Genomic DNA, 22,835 nt, shown 5'->3' on the forward strand with positions numbered 1-22,835 from the left:
GTGAGACTTGCAACACTGCACCCGGCGACCCCGACTCGGCTGGTGGCGATCCAACACCTCAGGAGGGACCCCAGGACTACTCTAAGACTGTGAGTACAAAAACCTGTCCCCCCTGAACCCCCACAGCGCCGCCTGCAGAGGGAATCCCGAGGCTTCCCCTGACCGCGACTCTTTGAATCCTAAGTCCCGACACCTGGGAGAGACCCTGCACCCGCAGCCCCCAGGACCTGAAGGACCGGACTTTCACTGGAGGAGTGACCCCCAGGAGTCCCTCTCCCTTGACCAAGTGGAGGTTTCCCCGAGGAACCCCCCCCTTGCCTGCCTGCAGCGCTGAAGAGATCCCTAGATCTCCCATTGACTTCCATTACAAACCCGACGCTTGTTTCTACACTGCACCCAGCCGCCCCCGCGCTGCTGAGGGTGAAATTTCTGTGTGGGCTTGTGTCCCCCCCGGTGCCCTACAAAACCCCCCCTGGTCTGCCCTCCGAAGACGCGGGTACTTACCTGCAAGCAGACCGGAACCGGGGCACCCCCTTCTCTCCATTCTAGCCTATGCGTTTTGGGCACCACTTTGAACTCTGCACCTGACCGGCCCTGAGCTGCTGGTGTGGTGACTTTGGGGTTGCTCTGAACCCCCAACGGTGGGATACCTTGGACCAAGAACTAAGCCCTGTAAGTGTCTTACTTACCTGGTTAACCTAACAAATACTTACCTCCCCTAGGAACTGTGAAAATTGCACTAAGTGTCCACTTTTAAAACAGCTATTTGTGAATAACTTGAAAAGTATACATGCAATTTTGATGATTTGAAGTTCCTAAAGTACTTACCTGCAATACCTTTCGAATGAGATATTACATGTAGAATTTGAACCTGTGGTTCTTAAAATAAACTAAGAAAAGATATTTTTCTATATAAAAACCTATTGGCTGGATTTGTCTCTGAGTGTGTGTACCTCATTTATTGTCTATGTGTATGTACAACAAATGCTTAACACTACTCCTTGGATAAGCCTACTGCTCGACCACACTACCACAAAATAGAGCATTAGTATTATCTATTTTTACCACTATTTTACCTCTAAGGGGAACCCTTGGACTCTGTGCATGCTATTCCTTACTTTGAAATAGCACATACAGAGCCAACTTCCTACATTGGTGGATCAGCGGTGGGGTACAAGACTTTGCATTTGCTGGACTACTCAGCCAATACCTGATCACACGACAAATTCCAAAATTGTCATTAGAAATTGATTTTTGCAATTTGAAAAGTTTTCTAAATTCTTAAAAGACCTGCTAGGGCCTTGTGTTAGATCCTGTTTAGCATTTCTTTTAGAGTTTAAAAGTTTGTAAAAGTTTGAATTAGATTCTAGAACCAGTTGTAGATTCTTAAAAAGTATTCCAACTTTTAGAAGCAAAATGTCTAGCACAGATGTGACTGTGGTGGAACTCGACACCACACCTTACCTCCATCTTAAAATGAGGGAGCTAAGGTCACTCTGTAAAATAAAGAAAATAACAATGGGCCCCAAACCTACCAAAATACAGCTCCAGGAGCTTTTGGCAGAGTTTGAAAAGGCCAACCCCTCTGAGGGTGGCAACTCAGAGGAAGAGGATAGTGACTTGGAGGACAATTCCCCCCTACCAGTCCTATCTAGGGAGAACAGGGTCCCTCAAACCCTGACTCCAAAAATAATAGTCAGAGATGCTGGTTCCCTCACAGGAGAGACCAACACCTCTGAAATCACTGAGGATAGCCCCAGTGAAGAGGACATCCAGTTAGCCAGGATGGCCAAAAGATTGGCTTTGGAAAGACAGATCCTAGCCATAGAGAGGGAAAGACAAGAGATGGGCCTAGGACCCATCAATGGTGGCAGCAACATAAATAGGGTCAGAGATTCTCCTGACATTTTGAAAATCCCCAAAGGGATTGTAACTAAATATGAAGATGGTGATGACATCACCAAATGGTTCACAGCTTTTGAGAGGGCTTGTGTAACCAGAAAAGTGAACAGATCTCACTGGGGTGCTCTCCTTTGGGAAATGTTCACAGGAAAGTGTAGGGATAGACTCCTCACACTCTCTGGACAAGATGCAGAATCTTATGACCTCATGAAGGGTACCCTGATTGAGGGCTTTGGATTCTCCACTGAGGAGTACAGGATTAGGTTCAGGGGGGCTCAAAAATCCTCGAGCCAGACCTGGGTTGACTTTGTTGACTACTCAGTGAAAACACTAGATGGTTGGATTCAAGGCAGTGGTGTAAGTAATTATGATGGGCTGTAAAATTTATTTGTGAAAGAACACCTGTTAAGTAATTGTTTCAATGATAAACTGCATCAGCATCTGGTAGACCTAGGACCAATTTCTCCCCAAGAATTGGGAAAGAAGGCGGACCATTGGGTCAAGACAAGGGTGTCCAAGACTTCAACAGGGGGTGACCAAAAGAAAGGGGTCACAAAGACTCCCCAGGGGAAGGGTGATGAGACAACCAAAACTAAAAATAGTAAAGAGTCTTCTACAGGCCCCCAAAAACCTGCACAGGAGGGTGGGCCCAGAGCCTCTTCACAAAACAATGGGTACAAGGGTAAAAACTTTGATCCCAAAAAGGCCTGGTGTCATAGCTGTAAACAGCATGGACACCAAACTGGAGACAAGGCCTGTCCCAAGAAAGGTTCCACTCCAAACTCCCATCCAGGTAACACTGGTATGGCTAGTCTCCAAGTGGGATCAACAGTGTGCCCAGAGCAAATCAGGGTCCACACTGAAGCTACTCTAGTTTCTGAGGGTGGGGTGGATTTAGCCACACTAGCTGTCTGGCCGCCTAACATGCAAAAATACAGACAGCAACTCTTAATTAATGGGACTAGAATAGAGGGCCTGAGGGATACAGGTGCCAGTGTCACCATGGTGACAGAGAAACTGGTTTCCCCTGGCCAATACCTGACTGGAAAAACTTACACAGTCACCAACGCTGACAATCAGAGAAAAGTACATCCCATGGCAATGGTTACTTTAGAATGGGGAGGGGTCAATGGCCTGAAACAGGTGGTGGTCTCCTCAAATATCCCAGTGGACTGTCTGCTTGGAAATGACCTGGAGTCCTCAGCATGGGCTGAGGTAGAACTAAAAACCCATGCAGCAATGCTGGGTATCCCTGAACTGGTGTGTGTGAAAACAAGAGCACAGTGCAAGGCACAGGGTGAACAAGTAGAGCTGGAGTCTGGAAGAATGGCCCAGCCTACCAAGAGAACAGGAAAGTCAGCTGGGAAACCAACTGCAACACAGCAAAAGAAAGGGAACCTCTCTTCTCAGGAAGAAGTTCTGCCCTCTGAGGGAACTGAGCCTTTGGAGCTTGAACCTTATCAGGTTGAGCTCTTAGGCCCAGGGGGACCCTCAAGGGAGGAGCTGTGTAAGGGACAAGAAACCTGTCCCTCTCTTGAAGGCCTTAGGCAGCAAGCTGCTGAAGAGTCCCAAGGCAAGAAAAATGGAACGCATAGGGTCTATTGGGAAGATGGACTCCTGTACACTGAGGCCAGAGACCCCAAACCTGGTGCCACTAGGAGAGTGGTAGTGCCTAAGCTGTTCAGGAAGTTCATCCTAACATTGGCCCATGACATTCCCCTTGCTGGACATTTGGGACAAACCAAGACGTGGGAGAGGTTAGTCAACCACTTCTACTGGCCCAATATGTCCAACATGGTTAAGGAGTTTTGCCTCTCCTGCCCCACCTGTCAAGCCAGTGGTAAGACAGGTGGGCATCCAAAGGCCCCCCTCATTCCACTTCCAGTGGTGGGGGTGCCCTTTGAAAGAGTGGGTGTGGACATAGTTGGTCCACTAGAACCTCCCACAGCCTCAGGAAATATGTATATCCTGGTAGTAGTGGATCATGCTACCAGGTATCCTGAAGCTATTCCCCTTAGGTCGACTACTGCCCCTGCAGTAGCCAAGGCCCTCATTGGTATCTTTACCAGAGTGGGTTTCCCTAAGGAGGTGGTGTCTGACAGAGGTACCAACTTCATGTCAGCATACCTAAAGCACATGTGGAATGAGTGTGGGGTGACTTATAAATTCACTACACCATACCATCCACAAACTAATGGCTTAGTTGAGAGATTCAACAAGACATTAAAGGGCATGATCATGGGGCTCCCGGAAAAACTCAAAAGGAGATGGGATGTCCTCTTGCCATGTCTGCTTTTCGCTTACAGAGAGGTGCCACAGAAGGGAGTAGGATTCTCACCCTTTGAACTTCTGTTTGGTCATCCTGTAAGGGGACCACTTGCCCTTGTTAAAGAAGGCTGGGAGAGACCTCTCCATGAGCCTAAACAGGACATAGTGGACTATGTACTTGGCCTTCGCTCTAGAATGGCAGAGTACATGGAAAAGGCAACCAAAAACCTTGAGGCCAGCCAACAGCTCCAGAAGTTTTGGTATGACCAAAAGGCTGCACTGGTTGAGTTCCAACCAGGGCAGAAAGTCTGGGTTCTGGAGCCTGTGGCTCCCAGGGCACTCCAGGACAAATGGAGTGGCCCTTACCCAGTACTAGAAAGGAAGAGTCAGGTCACCTACCTGGTGGACCTGGGCACAAGCAGGAGCCCCAAGAGGGTGATCCATGTGAACCGCCTTAAGCTCTTCCATGACAGGGCTGATGTTAATCTGTTGATGGTAACAGATGAGGATCAGGAGGCAGAGAGTGAACCTCTCCCTGATCTTCTGTCATCAGACCCAAAAGATGGCACAGTAGATGGAGTGATCTACTCAGACACCCTCTCTGGCCAACAGCAAGCTGATTGTAGGAGAGTCCTACAACAGTTTCCTGAACTCTTCTCCTTAACCCCTGGTCAGACACACCTGTGTACCCATGATGTGGACACAGGAGACAGCATGCCTGTCAAGAACAAAATCTTTAGACAGTCTGACCATGTTAAGGAAAGCATCAAGGTGGAAGTCCACAAGATGCTGGAATTGGGAGTAATTGAGCGCTCTGACAGCCCCTGGGCTAGCCCAGTGGTCTTAGTCCCCAAACCTCACACCAAAGATGGAAAGAAAGAGATGAGGTTTTGTGTGGACTACAGAGGGCTCAATTCTGTCACCAAGACAGATGCTCATCCAATTCCAAGAGCTGATGAGCTCATAGACAAATTAGGTGCTGCCAAATTCTTAAGTACCTTTGACTTGACAGCAGGGTACTGGCAAATAAAAATGGCACCTGGACCAAAAGAGAAAACAGCATTCTCCACACCTGATGGGCATTATCAGTTTACTGTTATGCCCTTTGGTTTAAAGAATGCCCCTGCCACCTTCCAAAGGTTGGTGAATCAAGTCCTTGCTGGCTTGGAGTCCTTTAGCACAGCTTATCTTGATGATATTGCTGTCTTTAGCTCCACCTGGCAGGATCACCTGGTCCACCTGAAGAAGGTTTTGAAGGCTCTGCAATCTGCAGGCCTCTCTATCAAGGCATCCAAATGCCAGATAAGGCAGGGAACTGTGGTTTACTTGGGACACCTTGTAGGTGGAGGCCAAGTTCAGCCACTCCAACCCAAGATCCAGACTATTCTGGACTGGGTAGCTCCAAAAACCCAGACTCAAGTCAGGGCATTCCTTGGCTTGACTGGGTATTACAGGAGGTTTGTGAAGGGATATGGATCCATTGTGACAGCCCTCACTGAACTCACCTCCAAGAAAATGCCCAAGAAAGTGAACTGGACTGTGGAATGCCAACAGGCCTTTGACACCCTGAAACAGGCAATGTGCTCAGCACCAGTTCTAAAAGCTCCAGATTATTCTAAGCAGTTCATTGTGCAGACTGATGCCTCTGAACATGGGATAGGGGCAGTTTTGTCCCAAACAAATGATGATGGCCTTGACCAGCCTGTTGCTTTCATTAGCAGGAGGTTACTCCCCAGGGAGCAGCGTTGGAGTGCCATTGAGAGGGAGGCCTTTGCTGTGGTTTGGTCCCTGAAGAAGCTGAGACCATACCTCTTTGGGACTCACTTCCTAGTTCAAACTGACCACAGACCTCTCAAATGGCTGATGCAAATGAAAGGTGAAAATCCTAAACTGTTGAGGTGGTCCATCTCCCTACAGGGAATGGACTTTATAGTGGAACACAGACCTGGGACTGCCCATGCCAATGCAGATGGCCTTTCCAGGTTCTTCCACTTAGAAAATGAAGACTCTCTTGGGAAAGGTTAGTCTCATCCTCTTTCGTTTGGGGGGGGGGTTGTGTAAGGAAATGCCTCCTTGGCATGGTTGCCCCCTGACTTTTTGCCTTTGCTGATGCTATGTTTACAATTGAAAGTGTGCTGAGGCCTGCTAACCAGGCCCCAGCACCAGTGTTCTTTCCCTAACCTGTACTTTTGTATCCACAATTGGCAGACCCTGGCATCCAGATAAGTCCCTTGTAACTGGTACTTCTAGTACCAAGGGCCCTGATGCCAAGGAAGGTCTCTAAGGGCTGCAGCATGTCTTATGCCACCCTGGAGACCTCTCACTCAGCACAGACACACTGCTTGCCAGCTTGTGTGTGCTAGTGAGGACAAAACGAGTAAGTCGACATGGCACTCCCCTCAGGGTGCCATGCCAGCCTCTCACTGCCTATGCAGTATAGGTAAGACACCCCTCTAGCAGGCCTTACAGCCCTAAGGCAGGGTGCACTATACCATAGGTGAGGGTACCAGTGCATGAGCATGGTACCCCTACAGTGTCTAAACAAAACCTTAGACATTGTAAGTGCAGGGTAGCCATAAGAGTATATGGTCTGGGAGTCTGTCAAATACGAACTCCACAGCACCATAATGGCTACACTGAAAACTGGGAAGTTTGGTATCAAACTTCTCAGCACAATAAATGCACACTGATGCCAGTGTACATTTTATTGTAAAATACACCACAGAGGGCACCTTAGAGGTGCCCCCTGAAACTTAACCAACTATCTGTGTAGGCTGACTGGTTCCAGCAGCCTGCCACACTAGAGACATGTTGCTGGCCCCATGGGGAGAGTGCCTTTGTCACTCTGAGGCCAGTAACAAAGCCTGCACTGGGTGGAGATGCTAACACCTCCCCCAGGCAGGAGCTGTAACACCTGGCGGTGAGCCTCAAAGGCTCACCCCTTTGTCACAGCCCAGCAGGGCACTCCAGCTTAGTGGAGTTGCCCGCCCCCTCCGGCCACGGCCCCCACTTTTGGCGGCAAGGTTGGAGGGAACAAAGAAAGCAACAAGGAGGAGTCACTGGCCAGTCAGGACAGCCCCTAAGGTGTCCTGAGCTGAGGTGACTCTGACTTTTAGAAATCCTCCATCTTGCAGATGGAGGATTCCCCCAATAGGGTTAGGATTGTGACCCCCTCCCCTTGGGAGGAGGCACAAAGAGGGTGTACCCACCCTCAGGGCTAGTAGCCATTGGCTACTAAACCCCCAGACATAAACACGCCCTTAAATTTAGTATTTAAGGGCTACCCTGAACCCTAGAAAATTAGATTTCTGCAACTACAAGAAGAAGGACTGCCTAGCTGAAAAACCCCTGCAGAGGAAGACCAGAAGACGACAACTGCCTTGGCTCCAGAAACTCACCGGCCTGTCTCCTGCCTTCCAAAGATCCTGCTCCAGCGACGCCTTCCAAAGGGACCAGCGACCTCGACATCCTCTGAGGACTGCCCCTGCTTCGAAAAGACAAGAAACTCCCGAGGACAGCGGACCTGCTCCAAGAACAGCTGCAACTTTGTTTCCAGCAGCTTTAAAGAACCCTGCAAGCTCCCCGCAAGAAGCGTGAGACTTGCAACACTGCACCCGGCGACCCCGACTCGGCTGGTGGCGATCCAACACCTCAGGAGGGACCCCAGGACTACTCTAAGACTGTGAGTACAAAAACCTGTCCCCCCTGAACCCCCACAGCGCCGCCTGCAGAGGGAATCCCGAGGCTTCCCCTGACCGCGACTCTTTGATTCCTAAGTCCCGACACCTGGGAGAGACCCTGCACCCGCAGCCCCCAGGACCTGAAGGACCGGACTTTCACTGGAGGAGTGACCCCCAGGAGTCCCTCTCCCTTGACCAAGTGGAGGTTTCCCCGAGGAACCCCCCCCTTGCCTGCCTGCAGCGCTGAAGAGATCCCTAGATCTCCCATTGACTTCCATTACAAACCCGACGCTTGTTTCTACACTGCACCCGGCCGCCCCCGCGCTGCTGAGGGTGAAATTTCTGTGTGGGCTTGTGTCCCCCCCGGTGCCCTACAAAACCCCCCCCTGGTCTGCCCTCCGAAGACGCGGGTACTTACCTGCAAGCAGACCGGAACCGGGGCACCCCCTTCTCTCCATTCTAGCCTATGCGTTTTGGGCACCACTTTGAACTCTGCACCTGACCGGCCCTGAGCTGCTGGTGTGGTGACTTTGGGGTTGCTCTGAACCCCCAACGGTGGGATACCTTGGACCAAGAACTAAGCCCTGTAAGTGTCTTACTTACCTGGTTAACCTAACAAATACTTACCTCCCCTAGGAACTGTGAAAATTGCACTGTGTCCACTTTTAAAACAGCTATTTGTGAATAACTTGAAAAGTATACATGCAATTTTGATGATTTGAAGTTCCTAAAGTACTTACCTGCAATACCTTTCGAATGAGATATTACATGTAGAATTTGAACCTGTGGTTCTTAAAATAAACTAAGAAAAGATATTTTTCTATATAAAAACCTATTGGCTGGATTTGTCTCCGAGTGTGTGTACCTCATTTATTGTCTATGTGTATGTACAACAAATGCTTAACACTACTCCTTGGATAAGCCTACTGCTCGACCACACTACCACAAAATAGAGCATTAGTATTATCTAATTTTTACCACTATTTTACCTCTAAGGGGAACCCTTGGACTCTGTGCATGCTATTCCTTACTTTGAAATAGCACATACAGAGCCAACTTCCTACACCAGTTTTCAGTGTAGCCATTATGGTGCTGTGGAGTTCGTGTTTGACAGACTCCCAGACCATATACTCTTATGGCTACCCTACACTTACAATGTCTAAGGTTTGGCTTAGACACTGTAGGGGCACAGTGCTCATGCACTGGTGCCCTCACCTATGGTATAGTGCACCCTGCCTTAGGGCTGTAAGGCCTGCTAGAGGGGTGTCTTACCTATACTGCATAGGCAGTGAGAGGCTGGCATGGCACCCTGAGGGGAGTGCCATGTCGACTTACTCATTTTGTTCTCACGAGCACACACAAGCTGGTAAGCAGTTGTCTGTGCTGAGTGAGGGGTCTCCAGGGTGGCATAAGACATGCTGCAGCCCTTAGAGACCTTCACTGGCATCAGGGCCCTTGGTACCAGAGGTACCAGTTACAAGGGACTTACCTGGATGCCAGGGTGTGCCAATTGTGGATACAAAAGTACAGGTTAGGGAAAGAACACTGGTGCTGGGGCCTGGTTAGCAGGCCTCAGCACACTTTCAATTCAAAACATAGCATCAGCAAAGGCAAAAGGTCAGGGGGTAACCATGCCAAGGAGGCATTTCCTTACAGGGGGGTAACCCATCCAACAGTGCAACATTGGCACTTTCCTACACCCCTCCTTCAAACGAAAGAGGATATGAGTAACCTTTCCCAACAGAGTCTTAATAGTCTAAGTGGAAGAACCTGGAAAGTCTATCTGCATTGGCATGGGCAATCCCAGGTCTGTGTTCCACTACAAAGTCCATTCCCTGTAGGGACATGGATCACCTCAAAAGTTTAGGGTTCCCACCTTTCATTTGCATAAGCCATCAGCGGTCTGTGGTCAGTTTGAATAAAGTGAGTGCCAAACAAGTATGGCCTCAGCTTTTTTAGGGACCAAACCACAGCAAAGGCCTCCCCCTCTCAATGGCACTCCAACGCTGCTCCCTGGTGAGTAACCTCCAGCTAATGAAAGCAACAGGCTGGTCAAGGCCACCATCATTTGTTTGGGACAAAACTGCCCCTATCCCATGTTCAGAGGCATCTGTCTGCACAATGAACTGCTTGGAGTAATCTGGAGCTTTTAGAACTGGTGCTGTGCACATTGCTTGTTTCAGGGTGTCAAAGGTATGTTGGCATTCTACAGTCCAGTTTACCTTCTTGGGCATTTTCTTGGAGGTAAGTTCTGTGAGGGCTGTCACTATGCATCCATATCCCTTCACAAACCTCAAGTAGTACCCTGTCAAGCCAAGGAATGCCTTGACTTGAGTCTGGGTTTTTGGAGCTTCTCAGTCCAGCATTGTCTGGATCTTGGGTTGTAAAGGTTGCACTTGGCCTCCCTCCACCTACAAGGTGGCCCAAGAATACAACTGTGCTCAGTCCTATCTGGCATTTAGATGCTTTGATAGAGAGCCCTGCTGCTTGCAGGGCCTGAAAATCCTTCCCCAGGTGGAACAGGTGATCCTGCCAGTTGGAACTAAAGACTGCAATATCTATCATCTACATAGGCTGCACTAAAGGACTCCAAACCAGCAAGGACTTAATTCACCAATCTCTGGAAGGTGGCAGGGGCATTCTTTAAGCCAAAGGGCATAACAGTGAACTGATAATGCCCATCAGGTGTTGAGAATGCTGTCTTTTGTTTGGCTCCAGGTGCCATCCTAATTTGCCAGTACCCTGTAGTTAAGTCAAAGGTACTTGGGAATTTGGCTGCACCTAATTTGTCAATAAATTAATCTGCTCTGGGTATGGGGTGTGCATCTATCCTGCTAGAGGGGTGACGTATCTATGCCACAGGCAGAGGTTTTTGGGCATGGCACCCTAAGAGGGGTGCCACGTCGACTGTCTTTCTCCACACCAGCACACACAAGCTTCAAGGCAGTGTGCATGTGCTGAGTGAGGGGTAACCATGTCAACGGTGGCACTTTTCTACAGGGGGTATTAGAGGTGCAGACGCAAGGACCAAGGACCTGGCTGTAACCTGAGAATCTTTTTTTTTTTTTTTTTTTTTTTTACTCTTTTGTAAGGAAATGCCTCCTTGGCATGGTTACCCCCTGACTTTTTGCCTTTGCTGATGCTATGTTTTGATTTGATTTGAAAGTGTGCTGAGGCCTGCTAACCAGGCCCCAGCACCAGTGTTCTTTCCCTAACCTGTACTTTTGTTTACACAATTGGCACACCCTGGCATCCTGGTAAGTCCCTTGTAACTGGTACCCCTGGTATCAAGGGCCCTGATGCCAGGGAAGGTCTCTAAGGGCTGCAGCATATCTTATGCCACCCTGGGGACCCCTCACTCAGCACAGACACACTGCTTGCCAGCTTGTGTGTGCTGGTGAGGACAAAACGAGTAAGTTGACATGGCACTCCCTCAGGGTGCCATGCCAACCTCACACTGCCTATGCAGTATAGATAAGTCACCCCTCTAGCAGGCCTTACAGCCCTAAGGCAGGGTGCATTATACCATAGGTGAGGGCACCAGTGCATGAGCACTGTGCCTCTACAGTGTCTAAGCCAAACCTTAGACATTGTAAGTGCAGGGTAGCCATAAGAGTATATGGTCTGGGAGTCTGTCAAACACAAACTCCACAGCACCATAATGGCTACACTGAAAACTGGGAAGTTTGGTATCAAACTTCTCAGCACAATAAATGCACACTGATGCCAGTGTACATTTTATTGTAACATACAGCCCAGAGGGCACCTTAGAGGTGCCCCCTGAAACCTTAACCAACTACCTGTGTAGGCTGACTGGTTTTAGCAGCCTGCCACACTCGAGACATGTTGCTGGCCACATGGGGAGAGTGCCTTTGTCACTCTGTGGCTAGTAACAAAGCCTGCACTGGGTGGAGATGCTTATCACCTCCCCCTTGCAGGAGCTGTAACACCTGGCGGTGAGCCTCAAAGGCTCACCCCCTTTGTTACAGCACCACAGGGCATTCCAGCTAGTGGAGTTGCCTGCCCCCTCCGGCCACGGCCCCACTTTTGGCGGCAAGGCCAGAGGAGATAATGAGAAAAACAAGGAAGAGTCACTGGCCAGTCAGGACAGCCCCTAAGGCAACCTGAGCTGAAGTGACTCTGACTTTTAGGAATCCTCCATCTTGCAAATGGAGGATCTCCCCCAATAGGGATAGGAATGTGACCCCCTCCCCTTGGGAGGAGGCACAAAGAGGGTGTAGCCACCCTCAGGGCTAGTAGCCATTGGCTACTGCCCTCCTTGACCTAAACACACCCCTAAATTCTGTATTTAGAGGCTCCCCTGAACCTAGGAACTCAGATTCCTGCAACCTAAGAAGAAGAGGACTGCTAAGCTGAAAAACCCTGCAGAGAAGACGGAGACACCAACTGCTTTGGCCCCAGCTCTACCGGCCTGTCTCCCCCCCCTTCTGAAGAAACTGCTCCAGCGACGCTCTCCCCAGGGACCAGCGACCTCTGAATCCTCCGAGGACTGCCCTGCTCTAGAAGGACCAAGAAACTCCCGAGAACAGCGGCCCTGTTCACCTAAGACTGCAACTTTATTTCCAAAGAAGCAACTTCAAGACAACTGCGTTTCCCGCCGGAAGCGTGAGACATGCTACTCTGCACCCGACGCCCCCGGCTCGACTTGTGGAGAAACAACACTTCAGGGAGGACTCCCTGGTGACTGCGAGACCGTGAGTAGCCAGAGTTGCCCCCCCCCCCCCTGAGCCCCCACAGCGACGCCTGCAGAGGGAATCCCGAGGCTCCCCCTGATCGCGACTGCCTGCTTCCCAGATCCCGACGCCTGGTAAAGACTCTGCACCCGCAGCCCCCAGGACCTGAGAGATCGGAACTCCAGTGCAGGAGTGACCCCCCCAGGAGGTCCTCTCCCTTGCCCAGGTGGTGGCTACCCCGAGGAGTCCCCCCCCCCCCCCCCCCTTTGCCTGCATCGCTGAAGAGACCCCTTGGTCTCCCATTGATTTCAACGACAAACCTGATGCGTGTTTGCCCACTGCACCCGGCCGCCCCGTGCTGCTGAGGGTGTACTTTGTGCTAACTTGTGTCCCCCCCGGTGCCCTACAAAACCCCCCTGGTCTGCCCTCCGAAGACACGGGTACTTACCTGCTGGCAGACTGGAACTGGGGCACCCCCTTCTCCATTGAAGCCTATGTGTTTTGGACACCACTTTGAACTCTGCACCTGACCGGCCCTGAGCTGCTGGTGTGCTAACTTTGGGGTTGCTCTGAACCCCCAACGGTGGGCTACCTTGGACCCAAACTTGAACCCCGTAGGTGGTTTACTTACCTATAAAATTTAACAAATACTTACCTCCCCTAGTGTAGGAAGTTGGCTCTGTATGTGCTATTTCAAAGTAAGGAATAGCATGCACAGAGTCCAAGGGTTCCCCTTAGAGGTAAAATAGTGGTAAAAAGAGATAATACTAATGCTCTATTTTGTGGTAGTGTGGTCGAGCAGTAGGCTTATCCAAGGAGTAGTGTTAAGCATTTGTTGTACATACACATAGACAATAAATGAGGTACACACACTCAGAGACAAATCCAGCCAATAGGTTTTGTTATAGAAAAATATCTTTTCTTAGTTTATTTTAAGAACCACAGGTTCAAATTTAACATGTAATATCTTGTTTGAAAGGTATTGCAGGTAAGTACATTAGGAACTTTGAATCATTTCAATTGCATGTATACTTTTCAAGTTATTCACAAATAGCTACTTTAAAAGTGGACACTAAGTGCAATTTTCACAGTTCCTGGGGGAGGTAAGTTTTTGTTAGTTTTACCAGGTAAGTAAGACACTAACAGGGTTCAGTTCTTGGTCCAAGGTAGCCCACCGTTGGGGGTTCAGAGCAACCCCAAAGTCACCACACCAGCAGCTCAGGGCCGGTCAGGTGCAGAGTTCAAAGTGGTGCCCAAAACGCATAGGCTAGAATGGAGAGAAGGGGGTGCCCCGGTTCCGGTCTGCTGGCAGGTAAGTACCCGCGTCTTCGGAGGGCAGACCAGGGGGGTTTTGTAGGGCACCGGGGGGGACACAAGCCCACACAGAAATTTCACCCTCAGCAGCGCGGGGGCGGCCGGGTGCAGTGTAGAAACAAGCGTCGGGTTCGCAATGTTAGTCAATGAGAGATCAAGGGATCTCTTCAGCGCTGCAGGCAGGCAAGGGGGGGGCTTCCTCGGGGAAACCTCCACTTGGGCAAGGGAGAGGGACTCCTGGGGGTCACTTCTGCAGTGAAAGTCCGGTCCTTCAGGTCCTGGGGGCTGCGGGTGCAGGGTCTTTTCCAGGCGTCGGGACTTAGGTTTCAGAGAGTCGCGGTCAGGGGAAGCCTCGGGATTCCCTCTGCAGGCGGCGCTGTGGGGGCTCAGGGGGGACAGGTTTTGGTACTCACAGTCGTAGAGTAGTCCGGGGGTCCTCCCTGAGGTGTTGGTTCTCCACCAGCCGAGTCGGGGTCGCCGGGTGCAGTGTTGCAAGTCTCACGCTTCTTGCGGGGAGTTGCAGGGTTCTTTAAAGCTGCTTCTTGAAACAAAGTTGCAGTCTTTTTGGAGCAGGTCCGCTGTCCTCGGGAGTTTCTTGTCGTCGTCGAAGCAGGGCAGTCCCCAGAGGATTCAGGGGTCGCTGGTCCCTTTGGAAGGCGTCGCTGGAGCAGAGTTCTTTGGAAGGCAGGAGACAGGCCGGTGAGTTTCTGGAGCCAAGGCAGTTGTTGTCTTCTGGTCTTCCTCTGCAGGGGTTTTCAGCTAGGCAGTCCTTCTTGTTGTTGTTGCAGGAATCTAATTTTCTAGGGTTCAGGGTAGCCCTTAAATACTAAATTTAAGGGCGTGTTTAGGTCTGGGGGGTTAGTAGCCAATGGCTACTAGCCCTGAGGGTGGGTACACCCTCTTTGTGCCTCCTCCCAAGGGGAGGGGGTCACAATCCTAACCCTATTGGGGGAATCCTCCATCTGCAAGATGGAGGATTTCTAAAAGTTAGAGTCACCTCAGCTCAGGACACCTTAGGGGCTGTCCTGACTGGCCAGTGACTCCTCCTTGTTGCTTTCTTTGTTCCCTCCAGCCTAGCCGCCAAAAGTGGGGGCCGTGGCCGGAGGGGGCGGGCAACTCCACTAAGCTGGAGTGCCCTGCTGGGCTGTGACAAAGGGGTGAGCCTTTGAGGCTCACCGCCAGGTGTTACAGCTCCTGCCTGGGGGAGGTGTTAGCATCTCCACCCAGTGCAGGCTTTGTTACTGGCCTCAGAGTGACAAAGGCACTCTCCCCATGGGGCCAGCAACATGTCTCTAGTGTGGCAGGCTGCTGGAACTAGTCAGCCTACACAGACAGTCGGTTAAGTTTCAGGGGGCACCTCTAAGGTGCCCTCTGTGGTGTATTTTACAATAAAATGTACACTGGCATCAGTGTGCATTTATTGTTCTGAGAAGTTTGATACCAAACTTCCCAGTTTTCAGTGTAGCCATTATGGTGCTGTGGAGTTCGTGTTTGACAGACTCCCAGACCATATACTCTTATGGCTACCCTGCACTTACAATGTCTAAGGTTTTGTTTAGACACTGTAGGGGTACCATGCTCATGCACTGGTACCCTCAGCTATGGTATAGTGCACCCTGCCTTAGGGCTGTAAGGTCTGCTAGAGGGGTGACTGACCTATACTTGCATAGGCAGTGAGAGGCTGGCATGGCACCCTGAGGGGAGTGCCATGTCGACTTACTCGTTTTGTTCTCACTAGCACACACAAGCTGGCAAGCAGTGTATCTGTGCTGAGTGAGAGGTCTCCAGGGTGGCATAAGACATGCTGCAGCCCTTAGAGACCTTCCTTGGCATCAGGGCCCTTGGTACTAGAAGTACCAGTTACAAGGGACTTATCTGGATGCCAGGGTCTGCCAATTGTGGATACAAAAGTACAGGTTAGGGAAAGAACACTGGTGCTGGGGCCTGGTTAGCAGGCCTCAGCACACTTTCAATTGTAAACATAGCATCAGCAAAGGCAAAAAGTCAGGGGGCAACCATGCCAAGGAGGCATTTCCTTACACCTAGGAACTGTGAAAATTGCACTGTCTAGTTTTAAAATAGCTATATGTGATTTATTTGAAAAGTATATATGCTATTGTGATTATTCAAAGTTCCTAAAGTACCTACCTGCAATACCTTTCATTTGAAGTATTACATGTAAAATTTGAACCTGTGGTTCTTAAAATAAACTAAGAAAATATATTTTTCTATACAAAAACCTATTGGCCTGGAATTGTCTTTGAGTGTGTGTTCCTCATTTATTGCTTGTGTGTGCACAACAAATGCTTAACACTACTCCTTTGATAAGCCTACTCCTATCACACAATAGAGCATTAGTATTATCTCTTTTTGCCACTATCGTACCTCTAAGGGGAACCCTTGGACTCTGTGCATACTATTCCTTACTTTGAAATAGTGCATACAGAGCCAACTTCCTACATTATTTACGCAAATTTTAAAACAGACAACAATGCCCCAGGAGCTAAGCAAATACATACAGCGATAAACCATCAGTGTACATACATTTGCCATTGGGATCAACCAAGAATGTGATACAACAAGAATAGATTCCCAGTGTACTCGAATCATCAGACTCCAGACAATGCCTTGTGTACTGAGCAAAGGGAAAAGCATTAAATCACGCCGCAAGATAGAATCCAATGCCATCACTCTCCCAGGGCGAGAAACCCAACAACAACAAGATAATGAAGGGAGCGGCAGGGCGGCCACGTGCAGCAAGATCTCCAACCAGACAACTCACAAGACACTAAAGGGAAACAAGACAAACCTCCATGTGCATGACCATTCAGAGGAAGACAAGCGAATCACATTTCAGTTACGGGACTCCAAAAAGGAGCAAAACGTGCAAAGATGTCCCTGGGGCGAGAGCACTCCGGGGCCAGCTCCCAAAAGGCTGATAATTGCTCCTGACAAAACACTGCGTCAAGCATCCAATCAGCCCCATGAGGGGCCCTGCCTCTTCCCCAGCACATCGCCACTCTTATTTTAGCCAGCAAAAGCAGCATTCCCACCAGTCATCACCACACCTGCGGCACCCCCATCTATCAGTCCAAGCAGAGCCAACACAGGGGAAAGAGGCAGATCCAAGCCAGTCATTCCGCTATTGCCTGCATCACCTCCATCTAAAAGGCTCGTGTTTCTCCACAGTTCCACGCTAAATGCATGAAATCAGCATCCGGCACCTGTCACATTGTGCATCTGCACGCAGCCCCATAGCATGCAAACTTCGGGGAGTGTATTACAAATGATGTACAAATTTAAAGTGAATAAACCGCAGTCGGTAGTTCAGCGACAGCGCTCTCATGTGAGCACAGCAGCTTCTCCACATTGCCTTGCAGATATCCTCCCCAACATCCAGCTCCCATTTAGCCTTAGCAGCCAGAACAACATCACTTTGCTGTTCCTGCAAACACCCATAGAGCTTGGTAATGAGTTTACGCGGCGACTGAGGGCCACAGCATCTCCAGCGCCTGGCAATCTCCGGGAGGCCAGCAAATCGCGCACAGAGCATACCATAAACACGCAACACATATAACCGATGCAACGCATTGTCGGGTCCAGCACTGAGCGCCTCCTCCGGCGAAATCAAGCGCTCACCCTCGAGCCAATCTCCCAACGATGCCAGGTCGCAATTGATCAGGAAGTCTTGTAACCGTACATCCTGGGCATCCTCTCATCGGCAATATCTAACACCAGCAGCGGAGGAGCAAAGGAGCCTGAGAGTCCTTGAAGCACCTGAGCACCAAATCTGCCTGGTTTCCGAAGAGACAGGTGCCACAGGAGGGCATGTCCTTAAGGGAAGTTAGGACATCCCTAAAAAAAAAAAAAAACCAGACGTTCTCAGCCAGGTTTCGCGCCTCTGGCCCACTGGTGTTCAGACCGCTCTGGCTAGCGAGCTGGTCGTGTCAGTTTGCAACAGATCGTTAACTTAATCTCTCCCGTCTACAACAGCCCTGAGGGAAAACAGCCTAAGCCTGCTCTGCAACATATGACAGTACCTGCACAACTGTAACCTACAAAGTGTGGGAGAAACGAACCAAAAGGCATGCGGTGTTCACAAACCTCTACGCCAGCCTGGCAGAACACAAAATCATCTTCCCAAGTTAGTCCAGCCTCTCAGATTCCCTATCCGGGGGAGTGGTAGGGAATGAGGCATGGGAAGTAGGGACTTGGACCACCAAGCTCTCAGGGGTGGAATGTTACGTCAGGAAAGTTGGGTCCCCAGGTATGGGGTGATGATGGTGGGCAATCATCCTATTCACAGGAGTCCCTGTGTTGGGTTTAAACCAGATACCCAGAAAGACATCCGTGAGGGGATCAATGAACGAGCGCAGGGGTTTGGACGTGGAAGCTCCCGGTTGCAGCACTTCTGTCAAGAAAATAGTCTTTACTGCCACCCAGGGTACCTGAGGATCCAAGACCCCAGTCTCCGTCCTCACCACCACTGTATAAGAGACTCCTTCCTCCACAGCCACGGAAGGGGGAGAAAGCAAACCAATATCTGGAGATGCATCCAGTCAACTGGCTTCACCCAAGTCCTCACGCCATTCCATTTCCTCTTCATAGGGCTGGTATTCTAAAGGGTCCAGGAAATCCCTCTCAGTCTTCCCTGAGGCTTAGCCCAGAAGAAGAGGGCTCAGGATCCGAACTTGGAGGCAAAGGTCCTGCAAGCAACTGAGATGGGTGACATCCATCAAAGCTCTGTCCTGGAGTCAGGGATGACAATGGGGATGGCGCCACCAGTGGATGCCAGGAGCATCGGTATTGGGACCAATGCCGGGGAAGGTCAAAGTGTTATGGTGGTGGTCCAGATCCAGTACTGAACACTTGGGAGCCCAATGGCACCGAGGCCAATGGCTAGAGCTACGAACTTCAAAACTGGGGAATTAGGTTTGCATCCTGACCTTGGATCACTATCTTGTGATTCTTGACAGATCACTTAAGTTTCCTGGGGCCTGGAAAATGTGTCAAGTCTGATTCTTATGTAAAGAGATCTAATGCCTTTGGGCCAAATTCACCATAATATATCAACTGAAAAAATATAAGACAAAAAATAAATTGGTGCTTATAAATTCAAACAATGCTCCTCTGGAGAAGAACATGAGATTACTTTTCAAAAAAGCTATTGACAATACTTGAGTATATTTAAAATGTTTATCCAATCAAACTGAACTCATGTAATTAGAAACGGTTTGCATTACCTGTACCAGATGAAGACTGCCTATTTTGTCGTCTATACTGGCGTCTTTGTTGCACAGAATCTGCAGCTGCCATTCTACTTCCTTTGTCATCTTCTACAAAGCAAATGAATGCATATCAACACCTTGCATTTGAACACATTGTAATCTGAATTGAGACTATATTAAAACTATTGCACAAATATATATACCTATATCCATCTATCGCATTTATTCACCTAAAACCAAAGGTTACAGGGACGTTATAGTTAGGATGTGAATTTACTCGCACAAAACCATAGAAATTCAGAAGTTATTGGTATGGTCAGCTCAAGTAACTATAACTTGTGTCCTCGCCCCTGTTATGCACAGACTTCCCCTAAATAATTTTTATTGCAAATGCTATATTGATATTATCAATGATGTTATCAAAGATTTCATTATTGATGTAATATGTGGGGTAATTAGCAGTGTATGGAGAGTGTGCAAGTTATAGTTACTTTAGGGCACGAGGTATAGTTACTTGAGCTACCCTTAACTATAACTGCTGAATTACCATGGTTTTGTGCAAGTAAATTCAGATCCCAACTACAACGTCTCTGTGACCTAAGATATTTTAAGCGAATTTGTGTTTTTTTTAAATTCTATTTCCTAACTATAACTTTTGTTTTTTTCAGTGAATTTCTATGATTTTTTTTCTTAACGTAAAGTACTTTTAATTACTATACATTCATTCAACTACCGCTGCTATAACTCCGAAAGCTCGCTCCGTGCACGGCCTTTGGTGGTTAGCCGCAGGTCCTGGCCTGCAGCTAACCCCCTGTAACCACCCAACACCTCATGCATAAGCCTCTGACTGGGTCTGGGAGTGTGTGCCTGACTGTAGGAAACTACCCTCTTTTTGGCATGTTTACCCCCACTTTTTTGCCTGCTGTCAGCGTCTTTTCACTGTGTTCAATGGGATCCTGCTAACCAGGACCAGTGACTGTGCTCTCTCCCTCCAAATTTGGTTGCTTGGGACATAGCACCTCCAACAATTGGCGTACTGGTGCCCCCATATAAGTCCCTAGTATATGGTACCTAGGGTACCCTGGGGCATTTGGGCACCAGGGGTTCCCCATAGACTGCAGCATGTATTATGAAACCTATGGGAGCCCATGAAAAATGTGTCTGCAGGCCTGCCATTGCAGCCTGCGTGAAAAGGTGCATGCACCCTTTCACCGTAGGTCACTGCACCGGGTCACTCACTGTAAGTCACCCCTATGGCAGGACCTCCTAGCCCAGAGGGCAGGGTGCAAGAACCTGTGTGTGAGGGCATCCCTGCATGAGCAGAGGTGCCCCTATGAACTCAAGTTCCATTTTCCTGGACTTCCTAAGTGCAAGGAAGCCATTTTACCTGTGTACTGGACACAGGTCACTACATGTGTCCAGCTACGTGATGGTAACTCCAAACCTGGGCATGTTCGGTATCAAATGTGTTAAAATGATACCCAAATACAGTTGCCAGTATTGGTTGTATGATTCCATGCACTCTGGGGGTTGTTTAGAGTACCTCCAGCATTACTCGGACTAGCCTGCTGTGGTTTTCAGGGCAGCCCAGGCTGCTGCAACCCCTCAGACAGGTTTCTGCCCTCCTGCTGCTTGACCAGCTGAGGCAGAGGAGGGCAGAACAAAGGATTTCCTGTGGGAGAGGGAGGTAACACCCTCTCCCTTGGATATAGGTGTTACATGGCTTGAGAGGGTTAGTTTCCCCCAAGCCACCGGTATGCTTTGAAGGACGCATTTGGTGCCCTCCTTGCATAAACCGTTTTGCACCAGTCCAGGGACCCCCGGTCCCTGCGCTGGCACAAAACTGGACAATGGAAATGGGAGTGAAAACTCCTCTGCCCATCACCACCCCAGGCAGGGTGCTCAGGGCTCCTCCAGGTGGCCACTTGATCCTGCCATCTTGAATCCAAGGTGGGCAGAGGCCCCTGGGAGCATCTGAGTGGCCAGGTTAGGCAGGTGACGTCACAGCCCCCTTCTGATAGGTGTTTACCCTGCTAGGTGACCAATTCCCTCTTCCTGGGCTATTTTGGGTCTCCCTCTCAGGTGGGTACTCAGATTTGACACGCAAAATTCCGCAAGGACTCAGCTGCATCGTTTACTTCATCTTCCGACCACCAGGACTGCAACTGGACCCTTCAGGAACCGACAATCTGCAACTTCAGCGACGATTCCGCACTGCAATATTGCTTCTCCGGCTCTTTCCAGCAACTGCAACATTTCCACAGCAGTGCATCCTCTAAGTGCGGTGAGTCTTCAGCCTGCACAAGAAGTAAGAAGGAATCTCCCTTGGAGTGAAGGAGTCACTTCCCTGCATTCACAAGCACCAACTGCAACGACATCCGGCTGCAAGGATTCTGAACCACAGGTGGTGGTCTGGAGTGGTTCCCTCTGTCCTCTCTACCAGCTGTCCAACTTGGGGAGACAGAAGGCCCTTGCCTCTCCTTGCAGGACAGTACCCCTGTGCATAACAACTCTTGCAGCTACCGACTCTTGCAGCTACCAAGACTTGTTTGATCCTCCTCCAAGGGATCTTCAGGCTCTGTGTAGCCCCAGCCCTCTTCCCTGCAAAGCACAGTCCCCTGTCTGATGCTCCAGCGACGTGGGACTCCTCTCCAGGCGTGCCGAGTGGGCCTCACTGCGACTTGTGCCTGCGAGTTGCCTGTGGGAGATGCATCCTCGTCTTCCAACTCTCCTCACTGTTGCATGAGTCTGCTATCTAGTGTTGAGCTCGGAGTGTTACAAGTTGTGTTGCTTTTTGGAGTCACGAGATCTAGTGACTTTTCCTCTCAGTGATACTGCGCATTGTTTTCGCACAGGAGGGTGATGTAAGGACTGAAGAAATGCATATGTACACACACACACACAAAGAAAAGAATATGCCCATACAATGTATACACACACATTTACATAAAGTAAGTATTACAATGACTCCAAACTTCCGTGGAGGAGGGAGGGCGCATGTGAATCTGCAGCACTACATGCCACGAACAGATGTCTACTGGGTACTTTTGGCGGCAAGGCTGGAGGAGATTATTAGGAAAACAAGGAGGAGTCACCCACCAGTCAGGACAGCCCCTAAGGTACCCTGAGCGGAGGTGACCCCTGCCTTTAGAAATCCTCCATCTTGATGTTTGAGGATTCTACTAATAGGAATAGGGATGTGCCCACCTCCCCTCAGGGAGGAGGCACAAAGAGGGTGTAGACACCCTCCAGGACAGTAGCCATTGGCTACTGCCCTTCCAGACCTAAACACACCCCTAAATTTAGTATTAAGGGGCACCCCAGAACCCAGAAAACCAGATTCCTGCAACTGTAACTAAAAAGAAGGACTGCTGAACTACAAGCCTGCAGAGACAACAGAAGACGACAACAGCTTTGGCCCCCAACCCTACCGGCCTGACTCGAAAACCTGCAACCAGCGACGCATCCAACAGGGACCAGCGACCTCTGCAGCTTTAGAGGACTGCCCTAAATCCCAGGACCAAGAAACTCCCGTGAGCAGCAGCTCTGCTCAACAAACAGCAACAAACGTGCAACTTTTCTACAACTTCAAAGACCTCACTCTTCCCACCGGAAGCGTGAGACTTCACACTGCGCACCCAACGCCCCCGGCTCGAGCTCCAGAGAACCAACACTACAGGGAGGACTCCCAGATGACTGCGACCTCGTGAGTAACCTGGGACGACCTCCCTGGAACCCCACAGCGACGC

The 22,835-nt window shown here is 49.8% G+C and overlaps 1 protein-coding gene across 5 annotated transcripts in view; it reads right to left on the minus strand.

Moving 5' to 3' along the window:
* SRRM1 (serine and arginine repetitive matrix 1) overlaps positions 1-22,835 on the minus strand; it is a 657,402-nt gene that overhangs the window by 334,715 nt on the left and 299,852 nt on the right. For 3 of the 5 annotated variants that reach the window (XM_069223933.1, XM_069223931.1, XM_069223932.1), the window contains exon 11: positions 19,102-19,194. The exons of the other annotated variants lie outside the window; for them this stretch is intronic. In XM_069223933.1, the coding sequence (XP_069080034.1) occupies positions 19,102-19,194 (93 nt within the window). The remainder of the gene's footprint in view (positions 1-19,101; positions 19,195-22,835) is intronic. 5 annotated transcript variants of the gene reach the window in all.

This window comes from Pleurodeles waltl, chromosome 3_1 (genome assembly GCF_031143425.1).
Source record: "Pleurodeles waltl isolate 20211129_DDA chromosome 3_1, aPleWal1.hap1.20221129, whole genome shotgun sequence".
NCBI classification, from domain to species: domain Eukaryota; kingdom Metazoa; phylum Chordata; class Amphibia; order Caudata; family Salamandridae; genus Pleurodeles; species Pleurodeles waltl.